The 19,348-nt window shown below is 46.2% G+C and overlaps 1 protein-coding gene across 1 annotated transcript in view; it reads left to right on the top strand.

Moving 5' to 3' along the window:
- dve (SATB1_N and homeodomain domain-containing protein dve) overlaps nucleotides 1-18,919 on the top strand; it is a 94,755-nt gene extending 75,836 nt beyond the window's left edge. Inside the window, exons 4-8 of the mRNA XM_022830833.2 lie at nucleotides 5,636-5,765; nucleotides 5,871-5,934; nucleotides 11,103-11,379; nucleotides 11,803-12,203; nucleotides 12,569-18,919. Of these exons, the coding sequence (XP_022686568.1) occupies nucleotides 5,636-5,765; nucleotides 5,871-5,934; nucleotides 11,103-11,379; nucleotides 11,803-12,203; nucleotides 12,569-13,753 (2,057 nt within the window). The 3' untranslated portion in view covers nucleotides 13,754-18,919. The remainder of the gene's footprint in view (nucleotides 1-5,635; nucleotides 5,766-5,870; nucleotides 5,935-11,102; nucleotides 11,380-11,802; nucleotides 12,204-12,568) is intronic.
- The last annotated feature ends 429 nt before the right edge of the window (nucleotides 18,920-19,348 follow it).

The raw sequence follows: 19,348 nt of genomic DNA, 5'->3' as shown, positions 1-19,348 counted from the left end.
CGGGACCGCCAATAGTAGTACACTTGGCAATAATATACGTTTACGTCTCACACATGTCGTAAATTATACTATGCGATAAAGTTCGTAAATTTCTGTAAAATATGAGGTTTCGCCTTTGCGATTAAGCTTGTCGTACGTAATAAGGTATCCAAGAGATTTGCATCTTTTTTTAGAAATCTCCCATAATCGTACCACGTATTTACCCGTGGACAAGCGCAAATTTTGCTACCTATATACAGAATTTGTAAAATTACCGCAAGCAACGTACGCACGCAACACGCTTTAATTAGCAATGATAGCTATGATTAAGTAGCAATGACTCTAGCCAATTGTCACAGTATGATTGTGATAACTGGCTAGAGTCCTAAATTTGGCCATACGAAGGTGGTGCTAATCTCACTTAGGGAGACGTTCATTTTTCACACTTAAGTAATACGGGTTTGGCTGCGTGCGATCTTCCCTGACGGTGACCACTCGTCGGAACGTCCCTCCCCCCCCCCTCTCTCTCTCTCTCTCTCTCTCGCTCGCTCGCTATTTCTCACTATAGTTCCTCGTTGTCCTAAACGAATGGATGTGATCAACAACAAAGTAGGCTAACAAGATCCTACGTGAAATGTGAATGTGAGCGTTGATGAGTGAGTGTGTCTGTGAGTTTCTATTTGTCTGTATGTGAGTATCCGTCCGTATTATTAGCCTGTCTAGATGCCCATGTCGGTGGGCATCATCCATGTCAGTCGACACCAGGTTTGCTCCGTTTACCTCCTGTCTGCTTTCGTACCTATTGGCCTGTTGCCTGTTACCTACAGTCGTGACAAATGGCCGCGGACAAACAGCGTTATCCGTAGTGGCGGTTCGAGTGACGTTCAGCCAATCTTTTCCGATGGTTGTAATAGTCGTAGCTAGAAAGCAGCGGCGAGCCCAAGATCCGTGATTCGCGATCGGCGAATTTTTTTGTTAATCTCCTAGGATTACGTACAAGCACTTTGACGGGTGATGGCAACAACAAAAAACCAATGAACAACGATAGCAGAACGTTCAGGCGCCGAAGAGAGAAAGGCTGTTGCCTTGATTCGTCTTTGGATCCGTTCGAGCCACGATCTGGAATAGGACTGCGGTGGATTAAACCGTGATCACAGCAGTAGTTTGCGAGCGCTGACAACTCGATTGTATTATATACTCAGATAGTGCCACTGTGACGGCTATAGCATCAACGGCCGCTTTACGGCCGCCACTGCTACAGGGAGCCGCGCAGTTCCGGATTACGACTATACTCTATCTGCTGAGCGGAGTAGAGACATAATCATCATCGACGGTTATCCGTAGCTATCCGGTTCATAATCGAAGGGCTTGCGTTGACTTTTTGTGAAGGAGATGATGGCAAGAAGCTGTTGGGGGACTGTAGCGTGTTCGGACACGAGTGAAACAGCAACGCGAGAAAGGACGAAAGTGTTCGATAATATTTTTTATTCTCTTTCTACCCCCATATACATATGGTCGAATGTGTGTGTACAAGGTTTTGTGGGGGGGGGGGGGGGTCGCAGCTCTGGCTTCGAACGTAGAATGTGACGGCTGATAGTTGCTGGTCAATGATCTAGTAACGTCCGCTTATATATATGGAAGCTCATTCAAATGAAAAGCTTTTCTCATGCTTTGTTTCTAAGATTGCATCTAAACGAAAATAGATACCTCAATGAAATTCTCTACACGCGCCATTTCTGACGATCATATTTGTTCAACATAATCGCCATCTTATACGATTATAATCTCGACTGAAGATCTAAGCCATTAACTGATCATTTTAATATTTTTCTCTTTCGATTCGTAAATAACCTATTGCAATAATAAAGTGTAATAGGTGAAAAACTTCAATACGCTACACATGAAACATTTCAATGAAATTACATTTTAGGCCAAAAGTGCAGTGGCCGAATAATTCAGCCCAAAAGGAGCCCAAAAGCCTAGGACGTTTCAAAAGCACTGACCGTTGAAGTTAATCTCGATGATTCAGTTAACAATTGATATTCCCAGTTCTGCAATAGGCGTTAGTTTCTGTATCAGAAACCTAGGTGTATCGTTTTGAGCCATCTCAATGAATATAGGCCCCATTGAAGATTTTCCGATTTGTCTCGTGAAGATCTGTTATCGTACTTTCCAGGAGTCGCATCAAAATTGGTTATGACGTAAACCGGAACTTTTGTGGAATTTGGTCAGCGCAGAAAGATTAGATAGAATAGCTGATATTCGTTCAAACTCTGAAATCGACACAAAACGGTTGTTTTGTTCTAGAAACAATTGGCTTTCGTCTGCTAACAGAGATGGGGGTTGCATGCACGCTTGTTACGACAGTCCGCGAAAACTTCTCACCAGCTCTAACCGTCGATAGAAATCTATTTGACATTTTCCTGTTCTACAACAGCTTCCACCAAGAAATAATGCGTTGTCGTGATCGATAGCACACCATGGTTTCTATAACGTCGCAAGCCCATATTAGCTTAAGATGGACGAAGCTTAGATTAAGAAGTACTATTAACAAAGAAAGCATTTTGTCAGCTCATCAAATGTTAGATCGTGTGTAGTCGGTAAGAAGGCCCTTTTACTGATTCCTATAGGAGAAATAGTTTGGGTATTGATAGCAGGTTGGTATCATTAATAACTGGCACTAAATTTCGGTGAAGTTCAATGCTGATGAATTGCGGGACGAACCTGATGGCCTGGTTGGTGTTATATTTGAGCCTTTCGACGACATTTTGCAAGCACGCGTGACCGTTTATTCATTTCTGACACAATACGTGTTGTACTAGGCTCCATGAGATGTCAACGAATTCAACCATTCGATCGCCTGCATTGACGTTTAACGTTTAGCAAACCCGCGTTGATTCAGGATACTGTACAGTGTATGATAATCTCTACCTTTCATTTATCCTGCTTTTTCTTTCGATGCAAATATATCTATCTAAGTCGTCTTTTCTGTGTCATATTCATCGAAGGACATAACAGCTGATTGGCAGAAATTTGACAATCGATAAATATCTTTTTAGTTTTTTCCCGTATTCGTTTTCCTATCCATTTTACGTTTGCCACTTACCGCTATCGCTGTTGCGAATAAGGGCACAAAATTATGAGGTGGGCTGATTTCTTAAAGTTTCCGATGCTGTCTTCAAATATCGGCACCGACGAAAGCGGGGGGTCATTGCTAGCAGTGGTCCCCGCTGTCGCCCCCGCTACTGCCACGTTTAGCCTGCAGCTTCTGCCAATACTAGCGTACTAATAACAGGATGATAACGTCCGATAACTGTATGCCGCGACGGCTGCCGCCTGTGCAGCTTGTACCGGCTTGCACCGACAACGTAATCGGGATTATTCTGCTGTTAGATCGTTTACTAGAAGTAACAGTAACAGAAGCAGCGGACGTCCCACTAGATCAAAAGCAGCTTTAATCCAACGGAACCAGTATAATAGTGCAGTCGACGTCGTCGATCGTCCGACGATATACATACATTGCTGATACGCTGATACGCCTGCTTGTGTAGCTGGTGTGCTGGCCAGCGTTGAACTGTCCGTCCGTCCGTTCGCCCTACTCGCGCCGCTGACGGGACTGCAATCACAACGGCGGCAATAGGAGGACGCAAAGTAGATGTGACCTATGTACTGACAGCCTGGCGGGCCGCACCGATCGAGGAAACAGCAGCAACGCGTCTGCAGACGAGGGTGGAAGAAGTTTGCCGATGTGTCGGTGGCCAATCTAGCAGTCGAGCGGCATCAGCATGACAGCAGTCGGTGTATTTGCTATTGACGACGCTGGATAACCGCTAAAACCTCAAGATTCTTAATCCGTTACCGCTGCCGCGGCCACTGCAACTATTACTAGAAGACTTCGACGACTTCAGTCGCCCGTCGAATGGTGATACGAAGAAACATTGCCTTGCCGTCACGACGATGATAAGATAGAAACAAGTCGAAAGAGATTCGTCGCACTCGCGCATGGTACGATGGCAGATGTGGACGGATAGGGACTGTCGTCGTCGTCGTCGTTGTCGACGGCGGCGGCGGCGACGTGGCCGGCCGCTTCATCCGTCGCTCGCCTTGGCCTAACCACCAGAGCGGATTACCATTTAGCCGCGATGGCTGATCTGCAGTCGGTGCCGCGTTTCGTCGTCGGCAGTCGTTGTTATTGTTCGTTTCGCTGCTGTTGCTGGAGTGGCCGCTGCTACGCCTTCTCGTGCAGAGTTGTTTCTACTTCTACTCGTTCTATCCTGCGCAGATTCATCTGGCAGACTCTTCTGCTGACGCTGCTCTCCCCCTGCCGTGTCTTCGGCCGTTGCTGTCATTGCTGCTGCATACTTTTGTATTCATCCGCTGATATCCGTTTCGTTCGATCCGCCTTTCTCTTTCGAAGAACGTCAACGGCATAGCAAGCTGACAAATTCAGCGTTTGCCTTCAGCGTGTGTCTGTCGCATCTGTGTGTGTTCGCTTCATGTTCATATTGAGTAAATCCTTCCGAGTCTTTTTTTTGTCCGCATTTGTAGGCCGGATTGGCCGACTCGTTCCGGCCCGGCGTACACAAGCGTATAGTCGTCTGTTTGCAAGCAACAATTGAATCAGTATAGAACACAAAAGCAAACGGGAACAGATGTACGTGTCATAGATCTTCAACGACAACAATAGAGAGCCAAGTAGTGAGAGCTAGCCACTGTACGTATACAACAATATCCTGTGTCAGCTATTTACTCCGATTTCGTGAAACGCATACTACCTAGAGGTTAATTTGTCCTTTGTTATTATATTTTTTGCATTGTTATAGCATGAGGTTAGTGAGCAACGATTTATGTAGAAAGCAAAAATACTATGATTCAGTCTGTTTTCGTGTTTGCCACCTGGGCACTGGCAGACGACGAATGCTGTTTTATAATAGGAAAAATCGGAGTTGTCCTTTTCGGCCATTGCATAGTGATCTGTCCTGATTATGACACTAGTGATTAACTTTAACTATGCATAAATTAGCACTGTGGAAGTGTTTCGAACAAATTTTCACATGAACAGCTGTTGGCAGCATGGACGTATCTTGTTTAGAGAACACAAAATGAAGTTATGGCTCTGAAAGCAGCTATAAGCATTTTTGTTAACGATACTATTTGTAACTTATTTTATGTACTTGTATTGCTTTAGCAGCAGTTCTCACAGGTGGAAGGGTTGAGGTCTTTTTTGCCATTTGTTTCAAGGTGGCAACAGCACCTAGCTCAGGCTAGATTGTCCTGCTTTGGACCTTGACGGCCTTGTTCTAGGAGTACTCCCGCAACATATTTCGTAATGTTGATTGATTCGGGTTGCCTTTAATTGGACGCCCACTTTACCTGTATCTTTTTTGTTGTTTCGCTAATATCGATATAATATATTTCACTAAGACGACGACGACGACGACGACGACGACGGCGACGGCGACGTCCTTTACTTCCAGAGCCTTAATTGAATTCATTACATTGGTTCGTACACAATGCTGCTTATCCAGTTTCCGTCTGCTTAGGGTTGTTGTATTGCAGATTCACATATGTGCATATACATATATTCAACGCTTTGTAGGGACGCGACGTAACACCAACATGTAGTCATCTGGTTTCTTGTTGTGCGTTGACGTAGGTGCTCTCCAAATCAAAAACTGGCTACCATTGGGACTCGACCAAGTAACGGATAACCCCCAAAATGCAACGGTCGGGGAAATGCTCGCCGATCTTGGCCAGCTCGTCACCTTACGTATCACATTACTCAAGTAAGTATGAATCTTCTATTTTCGCAAAGACTTTTGATTAATGGCACTCACATATAAACCTGATCATCAACTCATCTATCTGTCGTCACCGTTGCGTCATTACAGTTTACCGTCGGTGAAGGGCGAACAGTCTGAAGATCCTTTGACCTCGTGCCAAACTATCAAAAGGGTAAGTTGAGCTTGCCAACTTAAATATGCATAGGTCTATTTACCTTAGTAATTAGCTAGTAACGAAATACCGCTCGATCTGCCTTGTAAGCGCTTAACAAGCACAAACGCACCCGTGAATGTAAAGTTACGTCGAAATTTATGAATAGTCATTTACGGATTAATGTTACGGAACTCATTTCGTATTAATATACTCTGTATGTAAGATTTGTCGATACGGCGACAAAATGTTGCCAGGTAATTGTAGTGGTGGTAATGGCTGTTATGGCCATCTAACGAACAAGCTAGGCACTAACAAAGTTTATTCTCATACTAATTAAATTCATTATACGTAAGGACAAAAGCAGAGTAGTGTTTGCTGTACAGTTTACCGTTTCAGTTACTCTCCTCTAACTTTTGCTGAGCCTTCTTCTTATCGTGTGCCCGCTTAATCCCCATCATTCTTCCTGAAGATGCGTAAATAGTTCTGCGGTAGTTTTTCTTCAATGGGATTAATTGAGCCCAATCTATGGCAACGCTGTGTCACCCAGGCCAACTCGTCTTCATCCACAGTGAAATTCATCCCCCGTTCGCTACCTCTTGCCCCTAACGCCCATCGGTCTATTGGCTGAACGAATACATATACGCAACTACCGTGCGCGTCTCTCGCGACTTAGCGGAGTTATTCCGCTGCAAGTCTTTGCTAGTTGGTAATCGCTGCGGTTACTGAAACCAACCAGCCAGCCAGCCAGTTTACTTATTTGAGGTTGGTTTTCTGTCTACGGCTTGATGGAGCAGTCAGGCGAGCCAAGCCTGCTTGAGAAAGTTTGAAGTTCATGTCCACGGTTCGTTCCGCGCTGCTATCATTAAAGCGCTGCCAGTGCATAGTGGCGTCGCGGGATGGGAGCGGTACAGACCAGCGGGACAGACTGCCTCTTTCTGTTCTTCTTCGGCAGCCGTAGACAGACAGAAGTCGAGAAAGGTCTGCGAAGCTTTTTCGTACAAAGGTGTGCTGTCGTCAGGGCCAGTGACGTACCGCTGGCAAGCTTTCTGGCTTCATCAGGCGGCTTATAAGCTGGTTGAAAGATCTAGGCTGGCTACCACCTCTCACAACCGGCCTGCCACCTTCACTCACTGGCGATTGCGGCCAAAATTGGGAAACTTCGCAGTGACGACGGGCCTGCATTTTCCTACGACTGGTTATATTAATACTACAATCGCCACTTCTCCTATCTCAGCTGTTAGCGCAGTAGCAGGTGTAGTGGCCGTTGCTCTCGTCCACGGTTCATACGCGCTGCACTCGTCTAGTAGCAGCGCTACCGAAAGCAGTAGTTCTTCGTTTTACCGTCTATGCTTCTACTGGCCCTCCTCCGCTTCTTCTTCTTTTCCTACGCGTGCAACGCTCTCTTGGCTCCTCTCGTACTCGTTCTTTTCGGTAGAGATACGGCTTACAGGTACTTAGTAACTAAGCCCCCTTAACATGTAGGCGATCATAATTATCTACACGACTCACTCGCGGACACTGACACGGCAGATGCAGTAACATAGTGGTGTTATGGAACAGTTCCAGGGCGCTAACGGCTACCCAAGCAGCATCAGCAGGAACGGCGGCGGAAAAATATTGCTATCAGCTAACAGGAGAGGCGCTACTGTCTCCCCCCCCTCTCCCCATCCTGTTCGGAGGCTGCGCTCTTTTCTTAAAGAAGACGGAGCGAGGGCAGGGGAATGTTTGGTAGGAGTTGGGACGAGGTTTGAGGCTATGAGGGCTTTGGGGCAAGGAGCTAAAAGGGAAACCGTCTTTTCGACCATCTTCCACACAACGACGACACTTGCGCGATTCTCGTATCGCATGTTGGTGCTGCCCATCATCGTGCGTCCGTCGGTCGGCCCGTCCATCCGCTTTTCTGCTCCTCATCTCGTTTCTCGCTGCTGTTCTCTCGTCCTTAGCCATCATGTATTTCTCTCCTCATTATTCGCCTGTTTCCACAATCTTTAATCCGCAAAAAATGAGACCTCTTACGCAGAAAGGAAAAAGAGAGGTACATAGTACGACTACCCCGGCTTATGCGGCTGGTATATCAGTCGATGTTGGTAGTGCCTGCGCTGTTGCTGTTAGTAGTGTTACAACAGGCCCAAAAGCTACTTGCGCTTCGAGAGAGATAGAGTAGGACACACGAGAAAGCGCCTGTTTCTAGCCTGACCAACGTAACGAATAGGGTATGAGGCTCGGGGGGAAAGAACGGCAAAAGATAATAGGAGTCATGCTCAGGATGGCCGCTACTTGATGCTGGCCGCCAAGCCCTTTATGGCATCGAGGCACGTGCTGATTAGCTTGAACCGCGCTTGAGGATAAACCTTAGATGGCCGCCGGGGTCTCGATTTGCTGTGGCGAACCAGCTAACGAACTGATGCTGGTAGAAGGTAATGCAGTGAAGTCTAGTCCAGTTTTGTAAAAAATCGACTGCTATAGTTATCGTAAATCGCGAATAACGATACGTGCAGACATACACGACGTCATCGTGTGTCCATATACGCGTTCAGGAGAAATTAGGTTACAGCAATGTCATCTTAGCCTGCTATCCTCCCTTACCTACTGTTCCTTCATTGTGTGTTGTATACTTGTTCAAAACCTACTGAAACCGACTGACTAGGGAAATGACCGGTACGTTATACTGTGATTGTGCTGGATTCCAGTGTTGATGAATCTTTGCGGAGCAAATTGTTAACGAACCGAATGTAACGCCTCTAGCAAAAGCTATACATGTAGTACATTATTAAGCTAAAGGTTTTGGGTTATCGCTTGCTGTTGATAGGTCGGAAGGACCTCGACGCATCATTTGCTCATGATGTCACACAGAAGTATCGCCATAACGCGAAATGTCAAGCAAGCGATCACGACGTATGATAGCCTGCAAAGGCTTTACCGAAGGCACCGATCGTTTTGCTAGGCTTTTACATTGAACACGTGCACGAAAGAGTATAGCTGGATAAATTCTCAATGTATATGTATTCATCTTGGATACATACACGCACATACAATATCCAGTACGTGCCCAATACATACAAGCATTATCGAGTATATGATTAGGTTGGCAGGAGAATATCGCTAGGCCGTGCCCTCCCCGCGTATTAGCTTCGACGCGGCCTGTACATGGCTGTACGGAATTAAGACGGGGGAATGGCAGGGAAAACGAGTTCCTGGTAAGAAATACCAAAGGGGAAATGAAGGCATGGAGAGGGGAGCAAGGGGTCAGGTAGGGGCAGACGAAAGCCTGTGTCCTCTCGTCGGGAATTTTGGGGGGACATCGGGCGGCAATTATCCTTGGCTGTTTAAGGACAACTAAAAGCTAGCTGCGCTGCCATCCTGTTTCGCCGCCTTTAGCAGCCTGCCCGTCCGGACGTTCCACCTACCCCTACACCCTCCAGTTGCCCCTACACACTTCGATAGCGATGACACGTGATGAGGAATATCATGTTGAGGATGTTGACTATAATAATCATCATCATAATAATAATAAGGAGATGAGAGGAAGCGCCGGCACGGTCCTGCGCCGGCGCTCATGGCGTTTGCAGTATAGCGGCCTAGCGCGGGCTCAGTCTGGGGAACTGCTAAAGAACAAAGTAGAGGAGGATATGCTGTAATGCAGCACGGTTTGCTACCAGGTTCGGCGCCTGCTGTCGCTGCCTCGAGTCTAATAAATTCCCTCTTCAAACATTAAGCTGATCAAGGAGATATTAAGAAGATACTACTGACAGTACTGCCGCTGCCGGTCGGTAAGGAAAACGCGGGATGATTTCGGGGTGCTAGTGCAGTTGGTGATGACGCTATGGCTGTTCGAGCTGCTGCTGCTTCTAGGATCCGCTGGCTGGATGGGGCTGGCTCTACCACCAATCGCGGAACTACGGGTTTCGGGTTCTGAGGGGGAGGATACACCGAAGCAAAAATCGGCAAGAGGCTGGCAGCCTGCCAGACTACGCACTGCGAGAAGCAGCGCTACTACAGTATAGCCCTGTTGGCTCGTTACTGCCTCCACCAGCGCTGCGACTGCCAGGACATCGGCCACTGGAGCCGCAGCACTTATATTCCTACGCAAGCTCACCCCTCGAGCCCCCGACCTCGCTGATCAGTTGTCAGCGGCGGCAGTGGCGACTGCTGCCGACCGCTTGCCACTACCGAGGCCCTTAAGTCTCTAAGTCAAGTCAAGACGACTAAGCGGCCTAGTTCTAAGGCTCGTCTTACTCCTGCTATAGTCGCGCGTCTGCTATACCTATCACCGCTCATGCACTCCTGATCTTCTCTTCTTCGTTTGCCACGACGGCACGATAAAACGCGTGCTCATCCAGGCAGACGCCTATATGTACTGCTGTGTGTATCATCTATGCGTCTGTGTGTGGCCTTCTAATATTGACCCGGCCAACCGCCAAACTTGCCTCGCGATTTCCGCTTTTTTCTCCGATATTTTTTTATTATTTAGTCATATCATCATGTTCGTCATCAGCACTAAAACGCCGCTGCGGCTACTCCTAGAGAACTGGCAGCAATGGAAGAAAACAGTCAAAAAAGAAAAGATCGAAAGAGCGGAACTTCACGCGAAGGGGATAATAAGCGATATATGTCGAGAGTCAGTTCTCAACCGGGAGAAACAGGTAGCGCCTCAGTACAGGAGCTATACCGTGCGGTAGATAGAAGCTTATTGTAGCCGAAAAGATAGCGGGAGGCGGATTCATAAAAGTGGCTTTCAGAGAAGGATAACTAAAATAATGAGTTTAGCTATAAGATCGATTCAATTTTGTTCCAGACTTAGCTTTGTCATTGTTCCCCTTGAAGAAATTCGTCAGTGAGGAGGAGCAGTGCTGCGTTCGAACTACGATTATACCCGATAGCTACTACCTTCGCGCATGTTTTGCTTTCCTAGGAACTACGCTCTCGTGGACTAGTCACAAATAGTTTGCGATGATCTATTAGAGCTAATTCAAGCAATGTCTAGCCGTTGAATTTTTGGTCGCAGATCGTTGCTTGCCACTGTAAACTACACGAGATTAGATCAGGCTACGCCGTAACAGCTTTTGCTTTCAACATTCACAACTGAATGACTGTGATCTGACTGAAAGCTTCCAGCAGTACGCTATTACGTGAGTGGTTCGGAAACTTGTCACTAAGGCTGCGAACGCTTTTTGTTTCCCTGATAGGACACGCATACTCCTCCGGAAGAATCGGAGGATGTGAAGGAGCCGACAAGGGATCTAAGTCCTAAGGATCTTGTCCTGCTCAATCACCTGCTCAACAAGCAACAACAGCAGCAACAACAACAACAACAACAACAGCAGCAGCAGCAGCAGCAACAGCGACAACACTCGCAGCCACAAACTCAGGCTCAAACAGATCGTTTCGCCAACCAGCTGCTGATTGGGGCGGCAGCTCTCCAGAGTCGACTGCAGATGGTGGAGGGAATACCGCCAGCGCTCAGTATGTGTACGGACAATATTTTCATATTTTCGTTTGTCATCGACCGTACTATTATGTTAAGTGGGTTACTTTGAACGATTTCGCTTTATTACCTAGTATGCATGTTGATCGCAAATACCAATAAAAAGATTTAATTAATAATTTAGAAGAGTTTTCCCTACTGGCCTCATTCTGCCTGCATTTTCTTTCTGTATTGCAATATATATATATATATATATATATGCATGTTTTTGTTTCACTATTGCGTACAAATAACTTGCTTGCATTGCCACTTAGAATTGCACCGAGCTTGTTGCTTCTTTTCCGTATTGCCCTTTGCATAGCATACTGCAATGTGTTGAGTTGCTCAAACCTGCATACCTCTAACATACTGCCTAATATATATTGTCCTGTCGCATTGAAACGGCTCAAAAATGTCCACAGGTAAAGCTAGCATTCCGGAGTCGGCTGTTTCTGACCAGGTTTACCAGTCGCTGTTGCAGACGTTAGCTAACGAAAAGCGTGGGGTATCACACGGTGGTGTAGCTGCCACGGGCGCACTTAATCAGGGCATGTTTAGTCCAGAGCGACGTGAGGAGATATTGAGAACGTTCATCGAGAACGCTCCCAAGCTCTCCCAAGGCGCTGGCGGGCAGCAGGCCGCGCACCCTGCTGGACTGGCCGCACTTCCACTTGGCCGCAAGCGACAAGCGGACACCGAGGTGCTGGATTTTAGTGTTGCTGCGAAGATGGTGCCGCACGTACCACACGGGGCGCACGCGCCTCACTCAAACGGCCAGCTAACGCGGTTCGACGACGATAAACTACATGCTAGTAAACCACGAGTAAGTTGAGCCTGAACTGTCGATAAGGGGCAGAGGATGGTATGATACTGGGCATAGGTCCAACAGAAACCGCTACAGAGACAAGTGGTAAATCTTTTCAAGCTTTTATATATCCCTATAGGCCGTAACTATTTTGGATCACGTGACAGTCTGATCCAGGATATGGATTTGTGGTGGACAAGTTACGGTGAGGTGCTCCCAGGGTTATCATCCGTAGTAATCCGTCGGCCCGAACTAAGCGCCGTTCCCGTAATGAAAGATTCGAAATATTTTAGTTGTAAGAGTTTTTTGCTTGCATGCTTGTAAATGTGAGTAACTTAATGAGGAAATTAATAGTAAGTTTTGTTCTTATGTTATTGGCTCAGGTACGTACGACGTTCGACCCGGAGACGGAGGTGCCACAGCTGCACGCGTGGTTCCAGAGGGACCAACACCCCACACGTGTCCAGATTCAGGACTACGTTGAGCAGTTAAACGCAGCGCGACGGGCGCTCAATCGCGACAAGCTGCTCAATGTGAATAATGTGGTGTATTGGTTCAAGAACGCGCGGGCGGCTTACAAGCGCCGCCGGCTTCAGATCGTCGCGCCGGGTCAGTTAACGGCAGGGTCACTTTCGGTGTCCCTGTCGGCTTCCAGTCCAGACAAGGGCGCTCCATGCTCTCCCGGATCAACGAGAGACCAAGATATTGAAAGCGACCGCGAGGCAAGCGTATCACCCCCGCCCAAACTTACGACCGCTAACCAGACGCTTCCATTGAACGCATCTGGCGTCGACGCTGTTAGCGGTGCTCCGGGATTACTCGACAAATGGAAAGAGTACGAGTATCAACGAAGACTAGCCGAAGCGCAACAGCGGTTGGGTTGGCACCATCTAGCGGCAGTGATGCAAGCCACTCAGGCGCAACAGCATCAACAGGCCGCGTCGTTAGACCTTAGTGTAAAACCGGCTGGTGTCAAGTTGCAAAGCTGTTCGAGCGAGGCCGACAACGATAGCGCCGACTCATCGAAAGAAGGCCTCGCCAAAGATGGTGCCGAAAGCGATGCCAGTGATGATGACGAGCCTGAACGCGAAGAGACCGATCCCGATGGCGAGCACGACAACGAGATAGCCTGGGAAAACCGCATTGCCAATGCGCAACAGCAGGCGTCGAATTTAGCACTATATGGCGCTGGCGTTTATGGCGGGGTGGCGCTACCTGGTGTGCCATTCCAAGGTCTACAACCGACTGGGTTAGCGCCTAATGGCCATTTTGCTGGCGGCCCGCTGGAGGCAGGCCGCAAACGAAATCGAACGTTTATCGACCCCGTGTCCGAAGTGCCTAAATTGGAGAAGTGGTTTAATGAGGTGACGACTCATCCGCACCATGCGCAAATTGAGGAATTCACAGCGGAGCTGAACGCCATGGAGTACCGACAGAAGTTTCCTAAGCTCGAGCCCCGCAACGTGCAGTTCTGGTTCAAGAACCGCCGAGCGAAGTACAAGCGGATCGAGAAGTCGGCCACCTCGTCGGGACTTCCTCCCTCAGTCGAAACAACCGTTTCATCCTGAATAATATTCTCAGCAACAGCAGGAAATAATTAAGAAAACAAGATGGTGAAAAGAACGATAATGCATCCAGACCTAGAAAATCTACGACAGATGTACTGCACCTCACATTATTATTACTATTTGGAATTACGATTACCGCTGCAAGCGAGAACCGATGGAGAACTAACCAATCGACTCTTGTTGTTGCTGCTGCCTCAGGAAGGACGAGTTGCATATCGCAGTTGGCGACACAACAGGCAGATGTCGCAGCTGTTCCGCGGTGCAGGGATAGAGAAAGGGGCCGAAGATGGAAATTAAGGACTCGTACTAGCTCAGCGATCCAGTATCAGCTTTACCTACAGCTTCATTCGGAGTTGCCGAGTGTCACTCGACAAAACCAACCAACGAAAGGACCACGGCAACCAAGAAGTGCATTTAATTCTATGATACAATACACTGCACGACGAACTACTAATGATAAGTTGAAAAACGAATTATTCTTGTCGATGGAGAGGCAATACGGTGGACATTGACGTCAAACGTCCGCCTCGCATCGTTTGCTTTTCGTCAAGCCAAATAAAAACAAAGCTGTCTCCTTCCGAAACAAACAGAGAAAGAACAACAATAGTGAACATTAAAATTAAAACACATCGTATAATACACATGAAATGTTTGTTTATGGCCATCGATGGTGGCGACGTATACGGCAACGACGACGGCATTAATAGGTGCCGTCTGTGTTAGAGCTCCGCCAAACTCGAAAGTAAGGAGTAGCTAGCCACCAAAAGAGCTAGCAAAACGACAGGACGAACCTCTAACGAGCGTTACTAACAGAAACAGCAGGTCAAAAAACGAGGGGAACAAGACAAAAGCTGAAACAATGGCGGAAACACTCACACATACATCCACACAGATAATACAAAAAGGTTCAATCAAATAGATAGAATAACAAACAGTAAAAGTAGTAAATCGTATTGAACAAAGACAAGTTTTAGTACTCTAGTCATTCACGAATCCATAACGATCAAGAGCACCCTGATGTGCATGCGCGCCGCCACGTAATTCTGTTGGAGTGGGTTCGTCTGCTCAACGTCGGCGCTCGTACTGTCTTACCGCCTCCGACGAAAATCAATATGGCGATCGACGAGTTAAATACGGCGCAACTACATTCCGCTACACCAGTTTCAGAGAATATCGCCGAAAACGTTTTGTTTCTTTTTTGCTCAGCTTCGCTGACCTTTTGTCACTCGGCAATCAACAGGGAGTAGCAGCCGAATACGATATGGGAAGCAAATATGTCAGACTCTAGGAAAAAGAATTGGGGCAGGGACAAAATGTTGGGCAGGGGAGAGGGCAGGAAGATTATGGCAGCAGAAGGCGGTCGGGGGCAAATTTCAAACATTCCGCTTGAACGTTTTTGGGCAGCGCGGGTACCCGCAAATTGCGCGTTTTGCATGTCGAACAAAAGTACACGGAAGGGCTCGGATGGTCGAGCGTTGCTTGCTTGGCCCTGTACACTGGGGGGTAAAAGGGTTGCATAGGGAGGGAGAAAGAAAGAAAGAAAGAAAGAAAGAAAGAGAGAGAGAGAGAGAGAGAGAGAGAGAGAGAGAGAGAGAGGACACAAAAGCAAAATTGATTTCCCCGCCAGTGAGGTACTCGACGGCAAATGAGGAGGAACATGAAGTATTGGCTAGTTCCACTGATGCAGTAGAACTGTACTCGTCCTGCCACGGCAATGCCATCCGTTTTGAGTTTTCTCTATTTTTACATAGACGATGATAGAATGAATTAATTAAAGCTATATATAATTATTTTAATTGTTCTATAAACAAGCGTTAACGATTATTTGTATATGTTAATATTATTCGTGTTTCTGTCTTGGTTATTATCGTAATTCTGCAATCCACTTGCACGGACTCTGCATTTACGCTATTGTACCACACTCTATCATATACGCGCCGATTTACGTTGATTGTTGTTGACTGCCAGCGCCGGCGAACGCTGGCACAACCCTGTTACGTGTATCATCGTATGCTTCTCGCTGCGTGGTAACATACACACACCGTACTACAAGCTTTGAGCAACTTGACGTACGGAAGAGAAGGCCCACAACACTGACAAGTATACACACATACACACACACACACACACACACACATATAGATATAAACAAATAATAGAGAGAATTATGCGTAACGACATGCATATGAGTGAGGACAGAGGGGAGATATTTGGGCTTTCGATATCGTCTTCTGAAGCAAACTATACCGTCTCTTCGACTCGCTGCCACTTAACGAGGACTCCTTCGAACGAGATGCGACAAAATACTCTGCGAAGGCCGAGCGCCATTGGCATAAATCGATACGCGCACATCAATTAGTTGATAAGATGATAAATGGTGCATTCTACAACTACAATGTGGTGATCGTTCTAAAACATCAAACGCATTTCAACATGCATCTATTCACAGAAAGAGGTACCTATACCCTACAGAGATAGTGACTATACGATAGTAATATTGATAACATGATGCTAACTAATGGTGACAATGCTTTCTATTTGATGTAGCCAAAACGCCGTTTAGGAAGCAGCGTGCTTGATCATGATCAGCAGAGCTTTTGCTTCCATTTAAGGTCCACAGCTTTAAGTTGTCATGCGCGCAGTACTATCAGACAAGCAGAGAGGACTGGATCGTGAACTGCAGAGGTAGGAAAGTAGAGGCCGACAAACAATGAATGTGTCGACGATCCGAGAGGGAACGGCACACTTCTCGGCCATGCCTCAGCTACGAGATGCGAGATTGTGCCGACCATCACAGGCAGCGGCAGCATAAACATTCACAAAAACAACAGCATACTCAAAGTGTTGATCTCACCCGGGCGGGCCGAGGCCTTGTTGGAGATGTCCATGGGTTTGATGAGTATAAGCTAGGAGCTTGGAGTCAGGCGTCGTTCATGAGTGACACTGATAGTACGTTCGAGAGGTACGAGCAGGTTTGAAAAAATTAGCTACTAACAAATCGAAAATCATAACGTTTCCAGATGAGAGCATAGCAGGCCGGACGTGAACTCACAGCCGGGCACACTGCTGCGGGCAGCTTGGTTTTGGCAGTACGCTGATCTACCTAAAAATTACATCTTCTGAACATATTGGTCTACGTGATCGTCGACTCCATTCGAACAGGCCATCTTGCGCTTTAAGCCGAATGAGACAGTGATGTATGACAAAGAACAGTAGTGCTCCATTCAGAATAGCAATGATAGTGAACGAAAGGTAAAGCGGTCTGCTTCTGTGTATCGGGTACTGTGAGCATGCCGATGTATGTAAGTAGGTCTAGGCAACATAGTAGCGTAGGGTAAACACGTATGAAATAAGCTGATCATTAGCGATCTAAAAAGCGCATACGAAATATAACTAAGCGTAGAACGACCACGAGATACCCGAAGACATTTTATAGCAGTTAGAATTGTCGTGATTGATACACACATGAATACATGCAGAACTCAGCACATGCACAGGGGGCGACAAGCGACACGAAAGCTCACATTCCGAGGCAAATACCGTACCACGCAGGTGAAGTAGTCAGACAAAGAACCAGCTACGTGTCAACCTGGGCGGTACCTCCGGGTTGACCTTCGGGCAGGACAGCCCTCATAGCAGACGCTACTTTAGCAAATACGATTGGCGGGAGCGGTCAAGTAACGGAGTCTTCTCTAGGTTGCGGGCGATCGAGGCGATAAGCGAGGATTGTGGGCAAAGGAAGCAGAAGTCGGTGGTACCAGAGTTCACCCACGAGTTACTTCGACGGGCATGTATATATCGCAAAACGATGACGAAAACAAAAACAGTACACCAAATGAGAGCAAGTCTCGGAGATATTATATAGATAGCATAGATAATGGTAACACTATTATTAGAAGGAGTAATATTAGCAAACTCAAAGGACGAACCGTATAACGAGTAACAGAATATTACCAATGGTAAGAGTAATGCTATTCGATATATATATATATATATATTATATGAGGTAAACATATATATATATATAATGGCAGAATAAAAAGGAAATGATGTAGCCGGACATAAGGTCAGTATGATAATACATAACAATGATAAAAATAAAAGGAAAACAACCACACGATTTATATAGAACATTATTATTTTTCCGACTATCCAACTTCGGCACCTATAAAAAAGCACACGGAGGGTGGCAGCAAAGCAATACTTTACAACACCAACATCCATATTACTAAAAATACTACAGTGAGCATCGTGGGAGTAGTTAAGGACAGGAGCGTTACCGAAGGCACCCGAATTGAAAGCGGAGATGGAGGTTTTGATAAAGATTCAGGCAAAATGTAATCATTCAGACAACGTTTCCAAGGAACTTTGGCCTTGATTGACATACTGACAATTGTTTCTATGGAAGAAAATGGATGTAGCGTACAGAACAGGCTGACTGGTGACTTTCTACAATCACTCGAAAAAATCAATCGATTTATAATAACGAAGCAAATACTACACAATATGTATTTTTTATTAGCGAAAACCAATGTAAACGATCAACAGCTATATTGCATCTATTGAATACCCTATAAACAACGATGAGCATCACCTTACAGCAAGCCCCATTCCCCCAATCCCCCAGTCAGTAACCCAGGTTTCTCATTACTGTTATTCCTTAACGCAATCAACGGCATCACAATCACCAACATAATTTTATTGTTAAGTAACAACTCAATCAACCTGCAAATGAATCAATCCACGGGTCAATCAATGTACTTCGCATGGACCTATGAGCACATAGCACACTCGACATACGAACACCGTACGGGCAAAATCGCTCAGGAGAAACAGTATCCGATTCATTGCCTTCAAACATTCTCGATAACAATTTTTATTCCGTTACCTATGTTTTTAACAGTTCAGTAATAATAATAACAACAACATCACGAGGAAAATTACGAAAGTAACTTCATGGCGGCGGAACTTTCAGTATTATACAAGTTCTGTTAATTTTTAACAACATCAAAAATGAATAACGGATAGAAGGACGGAATGAGTAGAGCCCAAGTCGAATCGCGCCGCGCCTTGGGCAGCGAATCTAGGAAGAGCAGTTGTCGAGACAGACGGATAACGTTGGTTATAAATTTTTCAAAACAAATAAAGTATGTTATTTAATTTATATTCCTTGTTTCGTTTTTGCTTTGCTTTATTTATCTTTTCGATGCGCAAAGAAAATTAGTCCAGATGATCATAGCAGTACCGGTTGTGATTCTGTAACGTCATCGATCGATCGATCGATCGATCGATTGATTTTTTTCGAACTTTCTGTTCCGGAAAACAAACCAACTTGACGCTGACTTCCAACAAAACTAGCTAGCTTAAGTGAAGACACACACACACACACACACACACACAAATAAGGATCGTAAGATCGAAGCAGGGGGAACGGTGATCGACTAATGACAGGAACAGCTACAGCGCTACGAATGAAAGTAATATCAGTAAATAATAAAATGGAAGTGTCTTATATTCCTGCCCAGGCGGATACATCTGCAACGAGCATTGACACGATGAAACCCAAATCAAGCAGACGATGATCGAGTTTTGAAC

The sequence above is a fragment of the Varroa jacobsoni genome, unplaced genomic scaffold (genome assembly GCF_002532875.2).
Source record: "Varroa jacobsoni isolate VJ856 unplaced genomic scaffold, vjacob_1.0 scaffold_294, whole genome shotgun sequence".
NCBI classification, from domain to species: Eukaryota; Metazoa; Arthropoda; class Arachnida; order Mesostigmata; family Varroidae; genus Varroa; species Varroa jacobsoni.
Note: the sequence above shows the minus strand (reverse complement) of the source record. Positions and strands in the feature narration are given on the sequence as shown.